Source organism: Alligator sinensis, unplaced genomic scaffold (assembly GCF_000455745.1).
Source record: "Alligator sinensis unplaced genomic scaffold, ASM45574v1 scaffold1081_1, whole genome shotgun sequence".
Classification (NCBI taxonomy): Eukaryota; Metazoa; Chordata; order Crocodylia; family Alligatoridae; genus Alligator; species Alligator sinensis.
The window spans coordinates 511,286-530,034 of NW_005842921.1; the positions used below are offsets into that span (position 1 = coordinate 511,286).

Below are 18,749 nucleotides of genomic sequence, written 5' to 3' on the forward strand. Positions count from 1 at the left end.
CCTGATTTCGTTTTTCTTGTTTATCAGCCACAATCCTCTTAAAAAACAAACAAAAAAAAAGTTACATTCATAATCTTATACTCCAAGACCTTCAGGGGGAATGTGTTATAAAAGTAACTTGGACAGACAACAGTTAATTTTTTCCTTTTGTCCTCAGCACTTGTCATGCCTCTTTCTTCAGTATGGTATCTTGGAATAACTACGTTAAAAGAACAATAGTTACTGCAAGAGAACTAGACAGAAGGAAAGAGTATTACACCAAGACCTGAAGGAAGTAAGTTTATACAAATCATAGTTTCTCATGAAATGAAGAGCAAAAGCAGTCAGGTCAAAACTTTAATGTGCAAATTTGCAGATGAGTCAAACCATATTCTGGTTAGCAGCAGGCAAATCAGAAAAAGCAGAGGTAGAAATTTAATAAACTCCTTCTATTTATATTGGAGGGTAATTTCCTATTCTTAAGTTTCTGGCTGATGCTTGGCTCTAAAGCTCCTTGCCTCTGAAGTGCAAGCATGGCAATTATAAGCCTCAGACTCATTTGTAGCATGACAAAGTGCTGAGGAACTTGTACTGCTACAAAACTTAGAGCACTATAGGGCATACACACATTTAGAGCCCCCTGGGTTGGAGGACTGAAGTTAACTACAGAGGTATACACTCTCCAGCCAGGGAACAATAGGGGGCTACTTCTTTGCTCCCCCAAACCCCAGGGCACTTGGTCAGTGAGCCCACTCACTGACAACTTGCCTCTTTCCTGCTGGAGAACCACTTAGGAGGCAGTCTACCTCTCACAGACGGCCTCATACTGCTGTCCTAATAAATGGGGTGGCTGCGGGCTGTCTGACAGCTTGCCACCCTCCCTAGGACAGCTGTTACGTTTGTCGCCAGGGCTCTCATAACAGCAGCAGTGGCAGGTTTCTCTGTTTCCGTGGCAGTAGGGTTCCAGCAGTGGACTCTGACAGCTTACCCAGGTGAGCAAAGCTGCAGCCCCAGGTTCTGGCTGGGCTGCAGCTGTGCTCCTGGTGGGCTGTTAGGGAGACAGCTGCTCTTCCATTCTCCCCTGCCTTGGAGGGGAAAAGGGAGTGGGGGAGGGACAGCAGAGCATTGTGGGATACTGGGGGTCCAAGAGACCTCTTGTAGTGTTACATTAAGTGGACACGCACTGCATGTGGTGCTATGAAATTTGGCACTACAGAGAAGTTCCCGGTTCAAACGTCAACATTCAGCAACACAACAGGAACATTTCTGTAGTGCCAGAGCCATTTTTGTAGCACTAGTGAAGATGTATACAAATGCATTTTAACCTTTTGTAGTGCTACAAGAACATATATAGTACTACAGATATAATGCGTCTATGGCCATAATCAGAAAGGATGCTTCCGTGAGCTCCCATAATTTTGGTATCTCTTTTTCAATTTATTAACATTCTTTCCAAAATGTGGACACCAGAACCAGGTACAGGTTCTGTTGACAACAAAAATTAAATAAATATTGCTTTCCTAATTTACTAAATATGGGATCAGCAACCTTTCAGCAACAGCGAAATGAATTTGCAGAGTGGTTCTAAAGCAGGCTGCCACTGCCCTGGCTTGGCAGGCTAGGTAACAACTCTATGGGTCACAGGTTGCTGACTTCCTGCACTAGATCATTCCTTACTGCTATATCCAAGATTTATAATACTTTCCTCTGTCATTGTATTACACTAGAAACTTATGTTCAGTTTGTTAGCCACCATCACTCCTAATTTTTTTTTTTCCTGTCGCTGCTTTTCAGGTTACAGTTCCCAAGTCTGTGAGACCCTATATTCTTAATTTCAAGCAGCATGACCTTGCATTTGGCTGAATTAAAACATTGCTCAAATGAATTCAGATCACCAGGTTACTCTGAACCGTCTATCTCTATTAATACTCCACCAATTCAGAATACCTCAAATGTTAAATGTACAAAACGAACACAAGAACAAAATGCGTGTGCGCGCACACACACAAAGTATAAATTTCCATCAAAATCTCTGGGTAAGTAAAGTAAAAACAGTAAACCTAATTTACCCTGAGCTCCTCAAGTTTCTCTCTTATTTCAATAAATCCTAAGTGAAGTTTTCCTCCAAAGTGGTCAGCAAGCCGCCTGTCATTATCATGGAGACCCAGGTAGGCAGAACACACTTCACAGACCCGGAGCTTCTGCTGCTGAAAGCTAGATGCAGGCATAGAGTTCCTGTATACTTCCTGAAGAAAGAGACATTTGGAAAGCAAGAACTTACTAGAAGTAACACGTATGATAATCAATCAGATTCACAGTCATTCTTGGTTTCGAAGGAACGGTGACATTTAAAATAGTGCAAAACTTGTTTGGCCATTTGAGTATCTGAATACAGATAGCTGAGGCAGCAAAACCATACTTATACTACTGTATATAAAGGATCCAGTTTTCTAAACTAGAAGATGAAATACAATTTCAACAGTGTTCCCTCTCAGAGGAATCTGCTACTTGATTGTTCCAGCCAAAAAACAATTTGACTTGTCTGAACTGCAAGTATATTGAGAAGGGGGGTCAGGAAGGGAGACAGGACGGGGGCAGGGGAGGTCTCACATGAGGTATAAACGATAAAAAGAATGTGCCCTTTATTGAAGCATTTCAGGCAGTAACTATTAATAAATACAAAAGCCTCATTAATAGGGGTCTACCTAAATTGCCGGGGGGGGTGTGTCAGTGGTGGGGGGGGGGGGGGGGGTTATTACCAGTTTTCACAGGTTGACTGCAGCCTAAATCTCTAATTCTGTGGTTATGTCACGGGGGCCTGGGCCCCCACCCCTCAGCAAGGCCTCAGGTGGCGAGGCCCCACCCCTTGGCACTGGCAGGCAGAGGAGGCCTGGTGGGGGAGAGGGATGAGGGGGCAACTACCATCTTTTCTGCTGCCCTTCTGGCACCCTGCCTGCAAGTGCCTTCCCGTCCCAGCAGCAAGGACAGCTGGCTCCCACTGCATTTTGTTTTTATTAAGGGTTTTTTTGTTTTTTTTTAATTATTATTATTATTATTTATTTATTTATTTTTTTACACAGACAATCCCCAATTTTGTGGTTTCTGAGAAACTGTGAATTAAGTAGGCCCCTACTCATCAGTAGAAAAAAAATATTTTAACAGTGCAACTATATCTATATCTATAGATCTATGGTTGTTTTTTGATATATAAAATTGATGGGAATATAACAGATACCTCCGAAAACTCCACTGAACTGACAAAACAGCAGTGAAAAATTATTGTTACTTAGGCAGCAAAATTAAGATAGCTTTACAGTTAATTGCCACCAACTCTCACTCAAAATTAAGAAAATGCTAGTTGATACGTCAATATATAGCACAGGGCTGCTGCTATATTATCTCAGTGTCCAAAAATAGGCTAAATGATTGTCTAAATAAAAACTTCAGTCAAAAACATACCGAACCATTTCCATTTTGCCATTAAGAACAGTTTCAAACCTTTAAAATGAAAAAAAAAAAATGCTGAGGAATCTGAACAAGCCTACTTGCAGAATGTGGTTTATTTTATCCCACCTCTGCGCCAAAGAACTATTTGGAACACAAAGGGTCAAGGAATTCATGTAAATGAAACAAAATTACCTCTGCTTCTCTCTTCTTGGCCCGGGCCTTCTCCACTTCATCCATTACTTTCTGAGACTCTTCCACATTCCCATCAGCTCCAAGCTGCTCGACTTTGGCAAGAAGCTTCCCAATCTCTTCATTCAATTCATGCACTCGCTCAGCCTTGGAAAGAACAAAAGCAGCTCAATACAAGCAGTGATTTTTGGGTATGGGTTTTGTTCAGAGTGTTTTTTGGAACTACAGAGGCTTAACATTCAGAAACCATTGCTGCATGAAACAAAGTCAATGGAAACATGAGTGAAGACTGGACACTTCTGGATATAAACAGAAACAAATGGCATTTCCCAAATCAAACTGAAAGAAAAGCAACCATGCCTCCTTGAGTATTCTCCAAGCAGGAGAAGACCCCTCAGCATACATACCTACCAGTTAGATTTTTCAAATTGTGGCTTACTTCAAGAGTCACCTCTGGGAGTTTTATGATTAATGTATGATGGGAAAACTTGCCTGGTTGTAAAAGAGCTATATGTGCATTCTACTTACTTTATTCAGGGTTATATTCTGCTTCCAAAGTATAATTTTGTTCAGCGACTTAGAATAATGCAAAAATCGCATGGTCATTGTTCTCCCATGAGTACATTTGCAAAGTAAATGTTTTATATAGGCTTTGCTTCAACACATGCATGCACACAGGAAGGAGGCCTGAATTTTACAGTTACACAAACTAGAACCAACAGCAAGAACCACTATATTTTCTTCAGAGCTTAGCTTTTCAGTAATAGCTAGGATGATTTGTCACAACTTTACAGTATGCTTTGCCACAAGGCTGGAAGTTTCCTGAAGGAAAAACAGACTAACCAGTCCTCTTTTCCTTGTACTTCCATCTCATTTTAGGACCAGATCTGGTGACAGTTGAACCAAATCTTATTTCACCTACACATACAGGTCTGTTAAAGCCTAGCATTGCTTTCTTATATGCAAGTTCTATTTTCACTACTGGATTCAGCCTTGTTTCTATTTCAACCTAAGTACACTTGAGTTAATAAGAAATGGTTGCTTACTGATGAATAAAACACTCCTTTTCATAAGTATCTCTCCTAAATAGTCCTGCAGGGCTTTGCATAATAGCAGAAACCAGTTATAAATGCTTACCTTAGCTGCAACTTCAGCACTGATCTCTTCTTGGGTTTCTGCTAATCTCTTCTTAGCGACTTCAGTTCTTCTGTCACAGTCTGCAATAAATGACTGCAGGTGATCCATTGCCTAGAACATCAATCAAAAGACTATCACTTACAGAAAGAACATGCATTTTTTATTAGACTAAAAACAGTGACTATTAATAAGAATTTGAAAAAAAGTGTTAGTTTTACAGAAGTTTTGCTCTGTGGACCATTCAGTTTTTAAGGTACCACTCTGCCTTCTTCCTGACTTGAAACTAACATGGCTAACTACCTCTCTCTAAAAAGCCTAGTTTCCTTTAACTAATACATAGAACTTTAATCGCTTTGTTATATGATATAAGCATTACGCCTGTAAACCTGCAAGAAGCTTGTAATTTATTACATATTTCTGCTTCCCATGCAAGTCAATACTGACATACTTTAAATCAAGCCAGTGTTATATTTAGAATAAAGATCCAAAGTATGAGAACAGTGAGTTATCTGACAAAGAAAGAAGGAGGAAAGAAATGCCATTATAGGCTACTAAAATTATGAAAGGTGCGACATTCATGTTAGCCAACATGTGTTAATGAACATGTTAAAATCTGAATCTACACAAACCTACAGCTAAAGAGTGCACGTGGAAATTCTAAAGTGAATTGCTTGTGGGGCTCTCCCTCATGAGGAAAAATGAAAGCGTTTTAAAACAGTGAAAAATTAGAGGGGAACCTCATATTTACCTCATGCAATCTATATATGAAAATTACAGCTGTCTTGGCTTCACATGTGGATTAGTCAACATGAGTTAAAGAGCACGCATTACTATTCAAAGCACTGTGGACTGGATGATGGCATGCTAAATGTTAGCCAAGGAATACATTCTCTCTTCTGCAAACAGGATAAAATGTAAAAGACTTCTCAAACCATGCATTTGTGTTTAGCCATTTGTCTACTTAGTGGGAGAATGTTAACAGCTTAACACAGTGGTACTCAACCTTTTTAGACTAAAAGGCATCCCTTGGAAAATGTCAGCTCTTAGGTTTTCACTCATATTTTGACTACAGAATAATAATACAGAAATGTTTCTGTTGCAAAAAGCTCAGAACACCACAACAGGTCATATGTATATGCATGTATTTAAATACTATGGATTTTTAGTTGAAATCATTGGGTTTACTTTCTGAATAATGCTTGCATGCCTAATGGCATTAACATTGTGTGGCATCCTTGCTGAGAATCACTGGCTTAGCCCCAGAAACATTCCTCAGCTTTATCTAGCCTAGCACACCAGATTGGATGCTCAGATACTACAAGAGTAGGGCATGTAAATGCCTAATCAGTCATGTAGGCGTCTTCCAGGATCCCTCAATCTCTAAACTAATTTTAATAAATTCACTGGCAAGATTTATGATCTTTTAGTACAAAGAACAATGCTGTTGAGTAGCTCTTCCATTGAAAGCACATAACCAATGTTAGCAAGAATAGTATAATTAAAGACAAAAACATACATCAAGTTCAAAGAAGAAGTCTTGTTCTTTAGACGCAATTTCATAATCTGCTCTTAATGCCAGGTCATGTACCTTCAGACACTCTCCAAGGTCCATCCTCTGCAAATAGACAGTAAATGGTCATGGAAGAGAGAAAAACATCTTCATTTTATAGGACATAAATATTACTCCAAGTGTAGTTTGCATAACTCTTCTTCATTTGTCAAATATTGTGGAGCAAGTGCTGAAGCACAAACTGTGATTTGTTTTACTTAAGACAAAGTTATTTCAATATTTTTCAGTGTATTCATTCCATAAATTACCTTTAAGGAGTTTTTTCTGAGGGCTGGGCTAAGCAGCAGGACTAGAGTTTTCTTTAACTGATGCACAGAACTTTAACCCTTTTGTTATTTCACATATGTAATAAAATTACAGATTTAATGCTTATTTCTGCTTCCCATGCAAGTCAATACCAACAGACTTTAATCAAGCCAGTGTTATATTTAGGATAAAAATCCAAATATGAGAACAATGAGTTCTCAGATAAAGAAAGCAGCAAAGAAATTCTTTAAAAATAAATTCCAACACATTTGATTAGAACATTAGAAAGTGCCTGCCTTGCAGCCTCAGAGAACACTACACATTGAATCAAGGGCACTGTTGTAATTTAGCTAGCCATAATTTCAACAAGTTAAAGGACTGACCTTGGATTTAAAAGTAAATTTACTCCAATTTCATTTGTGCACAAGACTTTACATCAGATTTTGGTGACAAGGCAATCAATATAAAATACTTACATAAAATCTAAAATATGATCAATCTAAGTGTTAAAAGTAAATAAACTCATACATTAGTAAACCTGAAAACTTACTAATACAAACACAAAAATATTAGGTTATAAAAAGAACTGCAAGTTATGCTTTTAATTAGTACATTAAGTAACATTCTCTTGCCCCCCAAAGCATCATGGAATTAATGTGATGTTTGCTGCCATCACTATATTCACTCTGCTCTTTTTTTACCCCTTCCTCCACCTTTTGTTCATCTTATCTATTCATTCAGAGTATAAGCTCTTTTGGGAAAGAAGCATCTAAAATTCTGTAGCTGTACTGTACCATTCACGACTAGGTCTTAGATACCACCGTAATAAACAGGAGGAAGAGGACAAACAACCTTTGGGACGACAGAAAATTCATATTTAAGACTCCTATGCCAAGTTCTAAACATATAAGTGAAACCTGGAAAAAGGACTCTACAGCTGGTAAGCAGATGATTTAGTAGGAGCCAAGGGGAAGTCAACCAGTTTCATAAGCAGTAGGCTCCATCTAGTGTTCAAGTCCAAAGATGTGGTTAATACTGGTTCATTCATCACCCTCAAGTACTAAACAGGTTCTTGGCAAACTGATCAAGTTCTTCAATACTTGGAAGCACCAAGACTTGGTAGTGCTTGTTATCATCACTAAGTCTTCTGTACAAGTTCAGGATTTCCTAGATTCCACAACAGTGAACACTGATTTGCTCAGCTTGGGCATTTGACTACATGTAGGTCTAGCACTTGGAATGGAATTGGAAGATAAAAGAGAAAGTTACTTTCATCATAGTAGGCCTTTACCTTATGTGATTTGAGGCTGGGACTTCTGCTTCCTACAAGAATGGGGAATATATCTTGGTAATCCACTTCTGGAAGTGATAAAATGATGGCACAATGATTCTATATGGCTCTTCATAAGATCCATCCATTATATAACTACTGAACATTTAATGGAATTAAATCATTTTAACACTTCTCTACTCATGTCATGTCTTCTAAACATATCAGCTATGTTCTTAGAAGTCCAAATAATTTACGAAGGAGCCATATTGGGTAAAAACATGAAGAGAATGACTAGATCAGGAGAAATCTTTGGCTGAATTAGATTGCCATTTATAGATTATTTGAAGTAAAATGCAGTAGCTTGCAGGGGACAAAGAAATACATCTTTATTTCTGCCTCTGCTATATCTCTTACTGCAAGTTTGATCTAAGCCACCTTGGTTACTGAAGGCCAGCACATAAGTACAGAATATATTAACAGAGAAATAGCCAGGTCTTTCAGCATCTGAGGTGGGTGGGAGCGGGGGGAAAGAAAAGGAATCTTACTTGCCATAGCAGCACGGGTTCAGGCTGCTGCTACTGGGGGACACCCCAGGGGGCTGGGCTGTGCCTCTCATGACAAAGTTCCCAGGGTAGGGTGGAGGCATTATTTCTTCACCCTAGATATACTGTTAAACATGGGGCCGCTCCTGCTATGACAAAGACTTCTGGTGGGAGAAGCCATACCCGCGCTCCCTTTAAGTCAGTGCCAGGGGCTGGTATCCTGCTCACCCTACCATGGTTATGCTATTGAATATTAACAGTTGAGATTGTCATACCACTCTGAGACTTTTAAATGGCATAGGATATAAAAAATCTAAATAAATAAATAATAAAGATATCTATATCATCACAAAGCCCTTCCTTAAGGGACAAATAATTTTTTTAACAATTAACAATCCTGCCACCTGTGTCAAGCCTTTCTTTTTGGCAATTTCTTGAGTCTCAAGATTTCCTAAATTAAAAAGTTAACCAACTTTAGACACGAACTCACATGCAGACTACTGCAGGCATGTGCAAGTTACATCTGCAAATCTTACAAATTATGTGGAGGGTGGCATACTGCTTACTCTGGCAGAGTTTACTACCATGCACATTTAAAATGAGGTCATTACGGTAAATAAGGAAATATCCATGGATAGCAATGAATTCAGCATGCTAAACGGCATCTCTTTCAAACACATCAAATGCAACTGATATGGTTAAATGAACAATGTCTTTATGAAGTCAGAACAGATGAGGGAAAATGGATGGGAATTAATTCAAACAATACTGAAGTTTATAAGGGTACAATGGGAGAACAGCTGCAAGCTGACTATGCACACATATGCAGGTGATTCACAACCTTAGCACTGAATCTAATACAGTTCAACTTCAGGAAGCTTAAACAGAAGTTACAACTAAATAGGCCTGTCCCTAGAATCCAGTGAGAATATATCAGATACATAATGAATTACTGTTGTTTGTTCCTTTGTCTCTGAGACAAAGCTTTATGTGGGGTTGCAAAGGGATTATTCAGAAGCTGCAAAGCGTGCAAAATGAAGACAGACTTATATTAAAGCCAAGGATAACACAACAGTATACAGCATGAATACTGCCACGAGTAGCACAGGCTCCTGTTAAGTTTGAGAGGAGTAGATTTTTACCCTGACTTTAGAACTATAACAATTTTTTTCCCTAGAAAAGAGACCATGTTTCAAGAATATCTGGAGCATATCAACAGATTATGGAAATTAGGCCATGAAGGCAGCTGTCAAATGATTCTTTTAGAGAACAGCTAAAAATATCACTGATCTATTTATTATAAAACAATGCCTCTGAATGCTGTTTAGGCATGGTGAGTTACACACTTCCTCTTAATTCCCAGATTCATGACACACGAAACCTGAGGAAAAAAAACCAGGAGATAACACAAATTTAGTTTATTTTCTAAGTTTTATTCTCTTTCCCAAGGTTTCATCAGGCAGTGACATCAAGGAAGAAGTATGAAGCTATATGCTTAGCAGGATTGCTGTTCACTCATCTGCTAGCACACAGAATGATTTGAGATTTGGAGCTAGTGGGTGAGCTATGGCATTCTGAGGCTATCATAGTAGGGACTTCTAGTGGCAGCCAGCAGTCACTTTCACCACCAACCCACTAGAGCAGGGGTAGGCAACCCCCAGCATGGGTGCCAGATTGTAGCACATTTTGCTTGGCACATATGCCTCTGGGTGGATGGAGGGGAAGGGTCCAGGGCTACATAGCAACAGTAAGGATTGGGCCCCTTGTAGCTCCCCCATCATCCACTCCTAGCACACCAACATCTTACAAGTTGGAAGTTGTGGGTGTTTTCAGCACCCTGCCCAAAAATGTTGCCAACCCCCTGCACTAGAGTGAGTACTTGCCTATTTCTGGCAACTCCACTACAGCAGCTGTACCACCAGAGCATGAGATGCACTCTGGGAAGGCACTGAACTTCTGAGCAGACTACAGCAGCCAGCTGAAGTCACAGTCTTCACACTTCTTTAACTGACTGCCAGATAGTAGAAACCCTTACTCCACTGAACAGAACTGAAATCACTCTGCTGACAGAGATAAGGGTCCTCAGCTGCCCCAGAGGTATTCTGAGATGCACTCACCCAGTTTGGCTGGCAAAACAAGTTTTGTCAGCAAAACTTTGTACATACCGAAGAGTCTTGCTTAACTTACCAAAATTAAAGAAGATGAGGCTTAAAGTGAGCTTGAGTTTTGAGGTCTTATGTTTCTAGAGTGTTCTGAAGAATGGGGAAGGGCTGGGGTCTTTTATTTTTACATGTGCATTAGCACACTTTTCCTAAAGCTCAAATGTGAGCTACTAAATTAATGTGCATCAGGCTGCCCTAATGTGCAGTTGTGCAAGTGCACACTTTTTAGGTGACAATGTGCAGTAGCTTATTTTACTGTGCATTAGAGCAGTGCTTCTCGAAGTGGTGATCCGCAGACCACTGCCGGTCTGCGAGCCACTGGTCGCTGGTCCGCAGCAAGTTGCCAGGAAAGAAATATATTTTCAGAAGCATAACACTGATATGTCATAGCGTCCCAGTTCGTACGTTCTAACACTCCAGGTGACATCATGTCGTGCAAGGTGAGGAAAGAGAAAGAAACAGCCGGTCGCGCATTTGTATAGTGCTGTTACATGCAGTTGCTGCCACTGGCTGCACCAGGCACCGGTCCGTGGCCCACTGGAAAAAAAATTGCCAGTCCACCACATCAGTTAGTTTGAGAAGCACTGCATTAGGAGTAACAACAGCATAGTTTTGGGGGTTTTTTGGTTTTTATACACTCCTTTTTAATGCAGAGTAAAACAGGCTACTATGCATTAAAGCATCCAAAGATATAGACACATCCAAAGTTATCTTTCAGACTGGATGAAAACTTAGGTTGAAATATGGAGGAGTCTGTTTAAGGGGCTGGTGAACCACATACCTTTGTAATCTGATGAAGTAACCCCCATTGGATTACAGAGAGCAATTACAAATTTTGAGCATTTTTGTGGACAAAATAACTTAAAAATAAATTACGATAAATCTAAAATAATGTCTTGGGGAAGCCGTTTGATGAAATATCCAAGGAACGTGGGTTGGAATGAAACCTGAAGTTGTTAAAACCTATAGATACTTGGGTGTGATTTTTACAGCTTTTCCATCATGGAAACACCACATTCAGTCAGTTAAAATTAAGGCAGCCCCATTGGCAGTGGCTATAAAGAAATTTTATGATACCACAACAGGACGATTAGAGATGTAAAATTTCCGGAAATTTTGAAGCCATGGAAAAAAAAAAATGCCCCCCCCCTTTTGTTGTTGTTTTTTTCCTCCGGAAAAAAACAGATGACTTGGGAAAAAATTAAATATATGCAATATTTGTTTTCTTAACACCCTTTCCAGATCTAAATTTACTTTGCTACTTTAAGAACATAAATGTATTATGTATAACTTGGTTCACTCATAACATGATCATGTTTGGTATATTTATTGAATTTAAAAGTATAGACAGAAAAGAATTACAAATTTACTAATTGAATTCACATTGAAACATTTTTAATTTTTGTTACAAGTGGAGCTACAAGCTGCTGAACTGTAAGGAACCTAGCATCTTAGTTTCTGCCAGTTTATGAGAAGCAGGCAAAAATTAAAAGTTGAAAATAGAAGAAACCATCAACATTACAGTAAAACAAAAAGTTATTATGTTTTCTGGACTTAGTCTCTTCCACAGTGTCAACCACATACAGAAAACACTCATTTTTAGAAAAAGAGCTGAGAAAAAAGGGAAAAAACCCCAAGACTCATTGAATACAAATTTTGGTATATGAAACTTTGTCTAATCAGTCTCATTTTCTGAGCTATCTCTATCAGCAGTTTTTGCTTCTTCTGATCCTTCATTTTTAACACCTTCATGGACTTCTGAAAACTGAAGGTTTGCCCTGATTGAGACAAACTTCTCTACTCTTTCACATTAGTTCATTTCTTGATTTGGTGCATTTCCAAACATAGACCAGTTTCTTTCACATTCTGCAGAAGATGGAGGAATCTGAAGCAGGCAAGAAGCAAGGAGTCAGAGGCTGTGTTGTTCAAAGGCCTTGCCACTATGCTGCAGGAGGAATATGCTTGGCAGTCACAGACTGCATTCCTGGACCAAATACCTGAAGATGTTCTGTATTCTGCAACAGTTAAAAGTACCTTTCCAACATCAAGTCCTAAGTATGTTGCTTGTTTTGTAATCCAGTCCAATGCAGTAGCAGTGCTATCATTATCACTAATGTTTCTGCCTTTGAACCTTGGATCCAAGAGATTTGCAGCGGCATGAATTGATTGGCAACAAAATTCTTCCCGTCTGTTAATAGTTTTTCACTTTTTTCTTCTGTACTTTTAAGTGGAGGTGCACTTCAATTCTCAAAAGCAGTTGATTTTATCCTGACCATTTGGTAAGGAATGTCTGACAAAAGTGCAGTTTGATTCAGATGCAGTGACTGCTGAAGAAATTGGCTTTGGAATCTTTAGGGAGTTTTGCAGCTGAACTCAGAAGACATCCTCATCAAGTACAGTATTCCTTACACTTCTGGGTAGTTTAAGATCCTCAATTATTACTGTTTCTTGAACAGCTTTGTTTTTTAGTAAACTTTTAAATGAGATCACCATTCCACCCCATATAGTTTTGCTACAGTTTGAGTGTCACTATTTTATTCTTTGCATTCTTTTCTTTCTGCCCTTCTTAAAGACTGCAGCTACCTGAGGCTAAATACGAGTAGTTTTTACATGTTTTACAACTTCTTTTGCTCTTCTATAGATCTTTTGCAGTGTCCAACTTCATGATGTCATTAAGAAGCAAGCTTAGCTCATGGGATGCACATCCTCTTGCAGTTATATGTGGATATTTATCCATTATGATCTCCCATGCTGCTTTCATGTTACCTGCACTGTCAGTCAGCAAAACAAATACTTTACACTCCCAATCTTCTGCAGCACTTCACATATTTTACTACTGATATACTCTGCAGTATGCCTGTTCTCTCTTGTTTCAATGCTTCTGTAAAAAACTGGCTGAGGTGTTGTTATCACAATGTTTGATTCCTTCTCCCCGCACATTTGTCCATCTATCTGTAAGTACTGCAAGACACAGTGCTTCACTGATTTTTCCTTGCAGATTGCATTACACGTTCATATTCTGACTCTAAAAGAAGCTTGCTCAAAGAATGTCTGCTGGGTAAACGGTGATGGTCTTAGTAATTTAAAGGACTCCTGCCAGAACACATTTTCAGTTACTGACAATGGTGTCCCAGAAGAATATATTGCTTTTGCAAGAGCTTGGTCATTTTTTCCTGATCTTCAGGTGTCATCTTATCTACACATTAAGCTATTGAGAGTCTTCTGTATACGGTCGGTTGCAATATTTGGCTACTTGAGGTGTTGACTGGGCACCCCTTTGTGATGCTGATGTTATAAAAGAAGCAGCAGCAGCAGGAGGACTTCTGGATCGAGAACATTGGAAAGAGCTACTTGCACTTTCATCATCATGATCTACTTCCTCCTCACTTACACCCACGAAGGATTTTTTAATGTCTACAGGACACTTCTTACATACAAGGATGTGTTTGGTCATCCTAGTAGCATTTGGAAATGCATATTTCATTTGACATTATTTGCAAATCACATTTTTTTCCTCAGAATAACTTGCAGTGTGGAAATGCTTCCATATGCTAGAAGTTGGTTGCACCATTTTGCCGAGGGAGAAAAAAGAAAAATATAATTTAGTGGCTAGCTTGCATATATAAACACTAAGCTACAGCATGTACAAATTTAGTCATAGATGGAGGAGAGGCCCCCTCAGAGTTAACTGTGAACAATTTCCCTGCCCTGCAGACCTCACCTCACTGCTAAGGTTGGATGATTTGTCACAAAACATCGGATTAGTCGGAATTCAATTATGAAATTACATAGGTTATGAAAATATACTAATGCAGCTAAAATATAGTTGAATAAACTGAATTCAGAGAAATTTAAACTCTTACCTTTCAAGAGAGTACACTTTCTTTTAGCTCCTTTGTGCTGCTTCTATACTTCTGTGGATCTCAAGGTCACAGGGCCAGGAGAAGGCAGGTTCTTCCAACTCTAAAACCTTTAGACTTACTTTGTCTACTCTCCTGAGGCATTTAAGCAAGCAGGGCAATAAGCTCCCTGTTTCTAATCATTACAGGAATGAATGGATGCTGCTGCCGGTGTCCACACCCAGTCCTCTGAGGCTTAGTCAGGAGGACAGGAGGAGATCCACCAACCTCTAGATCAAAAATCAACAATAGAGGAAGTGCACAAGCAAAGGCGGCACTAAATCCTTCTTCCTTCTCTTGTGAAAATGGCAGTGTCCCCTGGGGGCAGAAATGCACCTTGCTCTTGCATTTGAGAGTTGTACTGTACAGCTTGCCCTTGGCATACAGCAGAAGTAGGCAACTTTTTTTTAGCCGGAGTGCCGAAAACCCCCACAATGCTTACCTTGGAAGGTGCTGGAGTGCCAGCATGCCAGAAAAACAAAGCAAGGGCAGGGGGTACATGGCAGGATGCCCTGCTTGTGCCCCTTGTCCCCTACCTAAAGCCCCTGCCCCCCAGCCCTGCTCATGACCCTTGCCTCCCACCCAAAGCCACTGCCCCCCAGCCCAGGCTCTATGGCTGTCAGCAGCTACCCAGAACCTGAGCCAGCTGCAAACATCTGCTGCCTCCCCACCCTGGCCCCAGCTGCCTCCCAGCCCCAGACCCGGCCCCGGGCTCCAAGGAGGCAGCAGATGCTGGCAGTGCTTCCCGCTGTGCTGCCCTCACCGCTTCTGCAAAGCAGCATTGGGACCCGGTGCGGCAGGGCACCAGCGGGGAGCTCAGAGCAGGCAGTTTTCTGCACCCCACACCATGCCCTGCCATGCCGGGTTCCAATGCTGCTTTGCAGAAGCGGCGAGGGCAGCACATCTGGAAGCATTGCCGGTACGTGCTGCCTCCCCGGAGCTCGGGCTGGGAGGCAGCTGGGGCTGGGGCAGAGCAGCAGCAATTTGCAGCTGGCACAGGTTCTGGGTAGCTGGTGATAGCCACAGAGCCTGGGCGGCTTGCAGCAGGGTTTTCATGGGAGCAGCCTGGGCTCCGTGGCCATCAGCAGCTACCCAGAGCCAGGGCCCCGGGGGCGGGGGGGCCACCAGTTTTTTGTAGCCTCTCGGCTTCAGCCAGCCCCAGCTCTGGGTAGCTGTTGATAGCCATGGAGCCCTGGTTGCTCCCAGCAGGGCTTGCAGTGTCCCAGCTGCCTGCTGGGAGCAGCCCAGGCTCCTGGCCGGCAGCAGCTACATAGAGCTGGGGCCAACTGCAGCTGGGAGGCTGCAAACAGCTGCTGCCTCCCCGGCCCCAATGCGTGCCAAGGAAAATGGCCTCATGTGCTATGCTCAGCACGCGTGCTGCAGGTTGCCACCCCTGGCGTACAGGAATTGTAATGATCTGATACTGTAGATAGTCTTACATAGAAGTCTTCCTATTACATAGTTATTAGAAAACATTTTTGTGGACTAAAGGGTAGCAATATATGAACACCGTATCGTAAACATTTTATTCATCTTTCTAAAAGAAAATATTTCATAAGAGGTTTTTTTAATTTTTCCAAAAATTTTCAATTTTTCGGAATAAAACAAAAAAAATCCTTGGGAAAAAAAATGAAAAAAACCCCTCCCTCCTGAATTTTACTGTTTTTTTCCCAAGCCTTCACAAGTCCAAGGATGATCAAGCTCCCATATTAGCATATAAAGTCAAAGTTGCATCTCAGATCCTTTATGGTGCTGAAGTATGGGGCTATGTTGCCAACAATGATGTAGACATCTCTCAGAATAAATTTCCCCGGGCTCTTCTGGGTCTTTCTCCTTTAACTCCTACATCCTTCTTGGGATTAGAGACAGGATTAGATTCCATTTAACTAATATTATCATTAGAACGGCAAGATTCCGATTTAAAATCCTGTCTCTTCTTTTGTCTCACTTGCTCGCACAACCAGAGTGCACCAACAGAGTTCCAAACAGAAGGCAGCAGTGCAGCAGAGTGCTCCCAGGATGGCAGGGATGGGGCAGAGACGGAGCGGGGGGCGGCAGAGCGCTGCCATGACGGCGAGGATGGGGCAGAGATGGAGTGGAGAGACCAGTGGTGCTGGCCTCACCCCCTACCTGCCCGGCAGTCCCTGCTGTCATGGTGGTGCCATCCCCACCATCCCACTTTGCTTCCAAGGAGCAGGGCTGTAAAAGGGTGGGGGTGAGGGGGAGGACAAGGTTAGTGCTGCTGACATTGACACCCCCCCAAGCTGTCATGGCAGTGCCGTCCCACAGCAGGGCCAGAGCAGAGGGGTGAGGCAAGTGGTACTGGCCTCACCTCCCATCCCAGCCCAGCCCTGCTCCTTGGAGTCAGAGGGGGAAGGAGAAGGAGCAACAGGCCTATACCCAATTTGGTGGGGGGAGGGATAATGGGGGAGGAACAGGGCCGGATGAGAAGCGGTGGCAGGGCCAGATGTGGGACTCCATCACTGCCTCCTCAACACCCCTCTCCTCCCCAATGGCACAGAAACTGGAAGCAGGGGCTGGAGCAGGTGGGTGAGGCGTGGCGGGGGGCAGCCACAGGCAGAGTGGCAGCAGTGCAGGGTGTTGGGTGGCAGCACTCCATTATTGTTATGCTTGTATTTCTGTTATTTTTGTTTAAATTTTTATTATGGTTCTATGTCTGTTACATTGTTTTTGGGAGCATGGCTTTCAGCCAGAACTCTTAATAAATTGAACTGAATCCGGTGAAGGTACAAATGGGCTCTGTAAATGAACCCTGAATAGAAAAAGTCCAACTACTAAGAATCCATTACATTTTCTTTGCTGTTAAAAGAAAACAAGTCCTCCAAGTCAGCTCTACAATTTATTTTCCCATTTTTTCTTCTTTGCTTTTCATCCATTGGAGCTAGACCTACATTTTTAGAAGCTACTAAGAAGGATAGACCCAGAACTCTGAATTACTAATCTTGACAGAGAATGTCAAGATTAGTAAAAGAGGACCAAAATAGGGATGTGGGAGAGCCCTGTGAAAAACAGCCATGAAAGGTACTAAGCGCATTCTTTTGGGCATGGTAAAGGTAAACTGGACCAGTCAGCATGGCTAACTGGTATCTGCATTCCATACAAAGTGCCAGGTACATTGCTCACCAGGTCCACCAATTTCAGTACTTCTGTTTTCCAACTAAGGTACCATTAGCTCCTATGTTGCTTGAATTATCCAGGAATGTTTTCTGGAAGGCTGAAGCACAGAAAACTCGTGAGAAAAATAAGGGGAGGTGAGATCCTGCTTCAAATGGCTAAAAATTATTATTCTGCAATGCATAGTAGAGGTAAGGGTTGCCCATGTGTAGCATTAGGAGTAGAAGCAGAAGGAAACCTCTGGGATTGTCATATTGCATCCTTGTACTACTATTAATACTCCTGGCACCAGGGAAATGCTGCTGCAGCATTTCACCAATCACATATCTCTCAGTCACCCTTCAATGTTTAACAACAGTTTTGGGGATGGAAAGGAGCTCAGCTAGGAGGAGAGGAAAAGGCAGCAAAAAACTTGTACTGAGAGAATTAGCAAAAGAATCTCTCACTGGTCAAGAAGTCACATAGGCATCGCTTCTGAGACGCTCAGAATTGAGGATGGTGATATCTCAATATTCTTTTCTGAAGAAGGAATGGTCTTTGAACCTGTTTTTGAGCTTTGTGGGAGTGGCACAACAGTCAGAAATAGAGGACATACAGCAGATTCTACAACAGTCTTCTTTTTCAAGAAGTGAATTCATGTGTAGCATGGCACCCTAACTTCAATTCTAAATATCCAATGTCTTAACTCAGGTATCAAAAAGGGTATATTACAAGAATTAAAATGACTGTATTAATATTTCTATTTTGCGTCTGAAAATAAAATGTAAGATTTAGCTACATACGGTTCCAGAGAGGACATCATGAGGGCAGCAGTTGAGGAGGTGACTCTTGCACACTCTGTCATCACTGAATTTGATTCGCTGACGGGTAGTGTCTCCTGTAATATAGAAACAAAGACACTCCAGGTTAGATGTGTGGGGAAGCTAGCCTCTTTTCACAAGTTACATACAAATGATTAACTTTCTTTAACCTACAACAATGAAAATTTAAGAGAAGCTAGAATTTAAAAGTACTATTTAATCCCTATCCAAAGTTTAAATATCTTACACACTATATAAAGTTGTTTAACTATAAGTAAGCCTACACTTGCACTTTAAAAGTATGCCTGAGGCTGAAAAAAAAAAAATCAGTGTCAGGTAAAAACATACCTTTGCTATGTAGCACCTCTTT

The 18,749-nt window shown here is 41.2% G+C and overlaps 1 protein-coding gene across 1 annotated transcript in view; it reads right to left on the reverse strand.

Moving 5' to 3' along the window:
- LOC102369598 (putative RNA-binding protein Luc7-like 2) overlaps nucleotides 1–18,749 on the reverse strand; it is a 52,392-nt gene that overhangs the window by 16,544 nt on the left and 17,099 nt on the right. The window contains 7 exon segments of the mRNA XM_014525974.2: nucleotide 1; nucleotides 3–37; nucleotides 2,049–2,225; nucleotides 3,619–3,762; nucleotides 4,753–4,863; nucleotides 6,269–6,367; nucleotides 18,362–18,456. The exon segment at nucleotide 1 is cut by the window's left edge and continues 35 nt beyond it. Coding sequence (XP_014381460.1) covers nucleotide 1; nucleotides 3–37; nucleotides 2,049–2,225; nucleotides 3,619–3,762; nucleotides 4,753–4,863; nucleotides 6,269–6,367; nucleotides 18,362–18,456 — 662 coding nt within the window.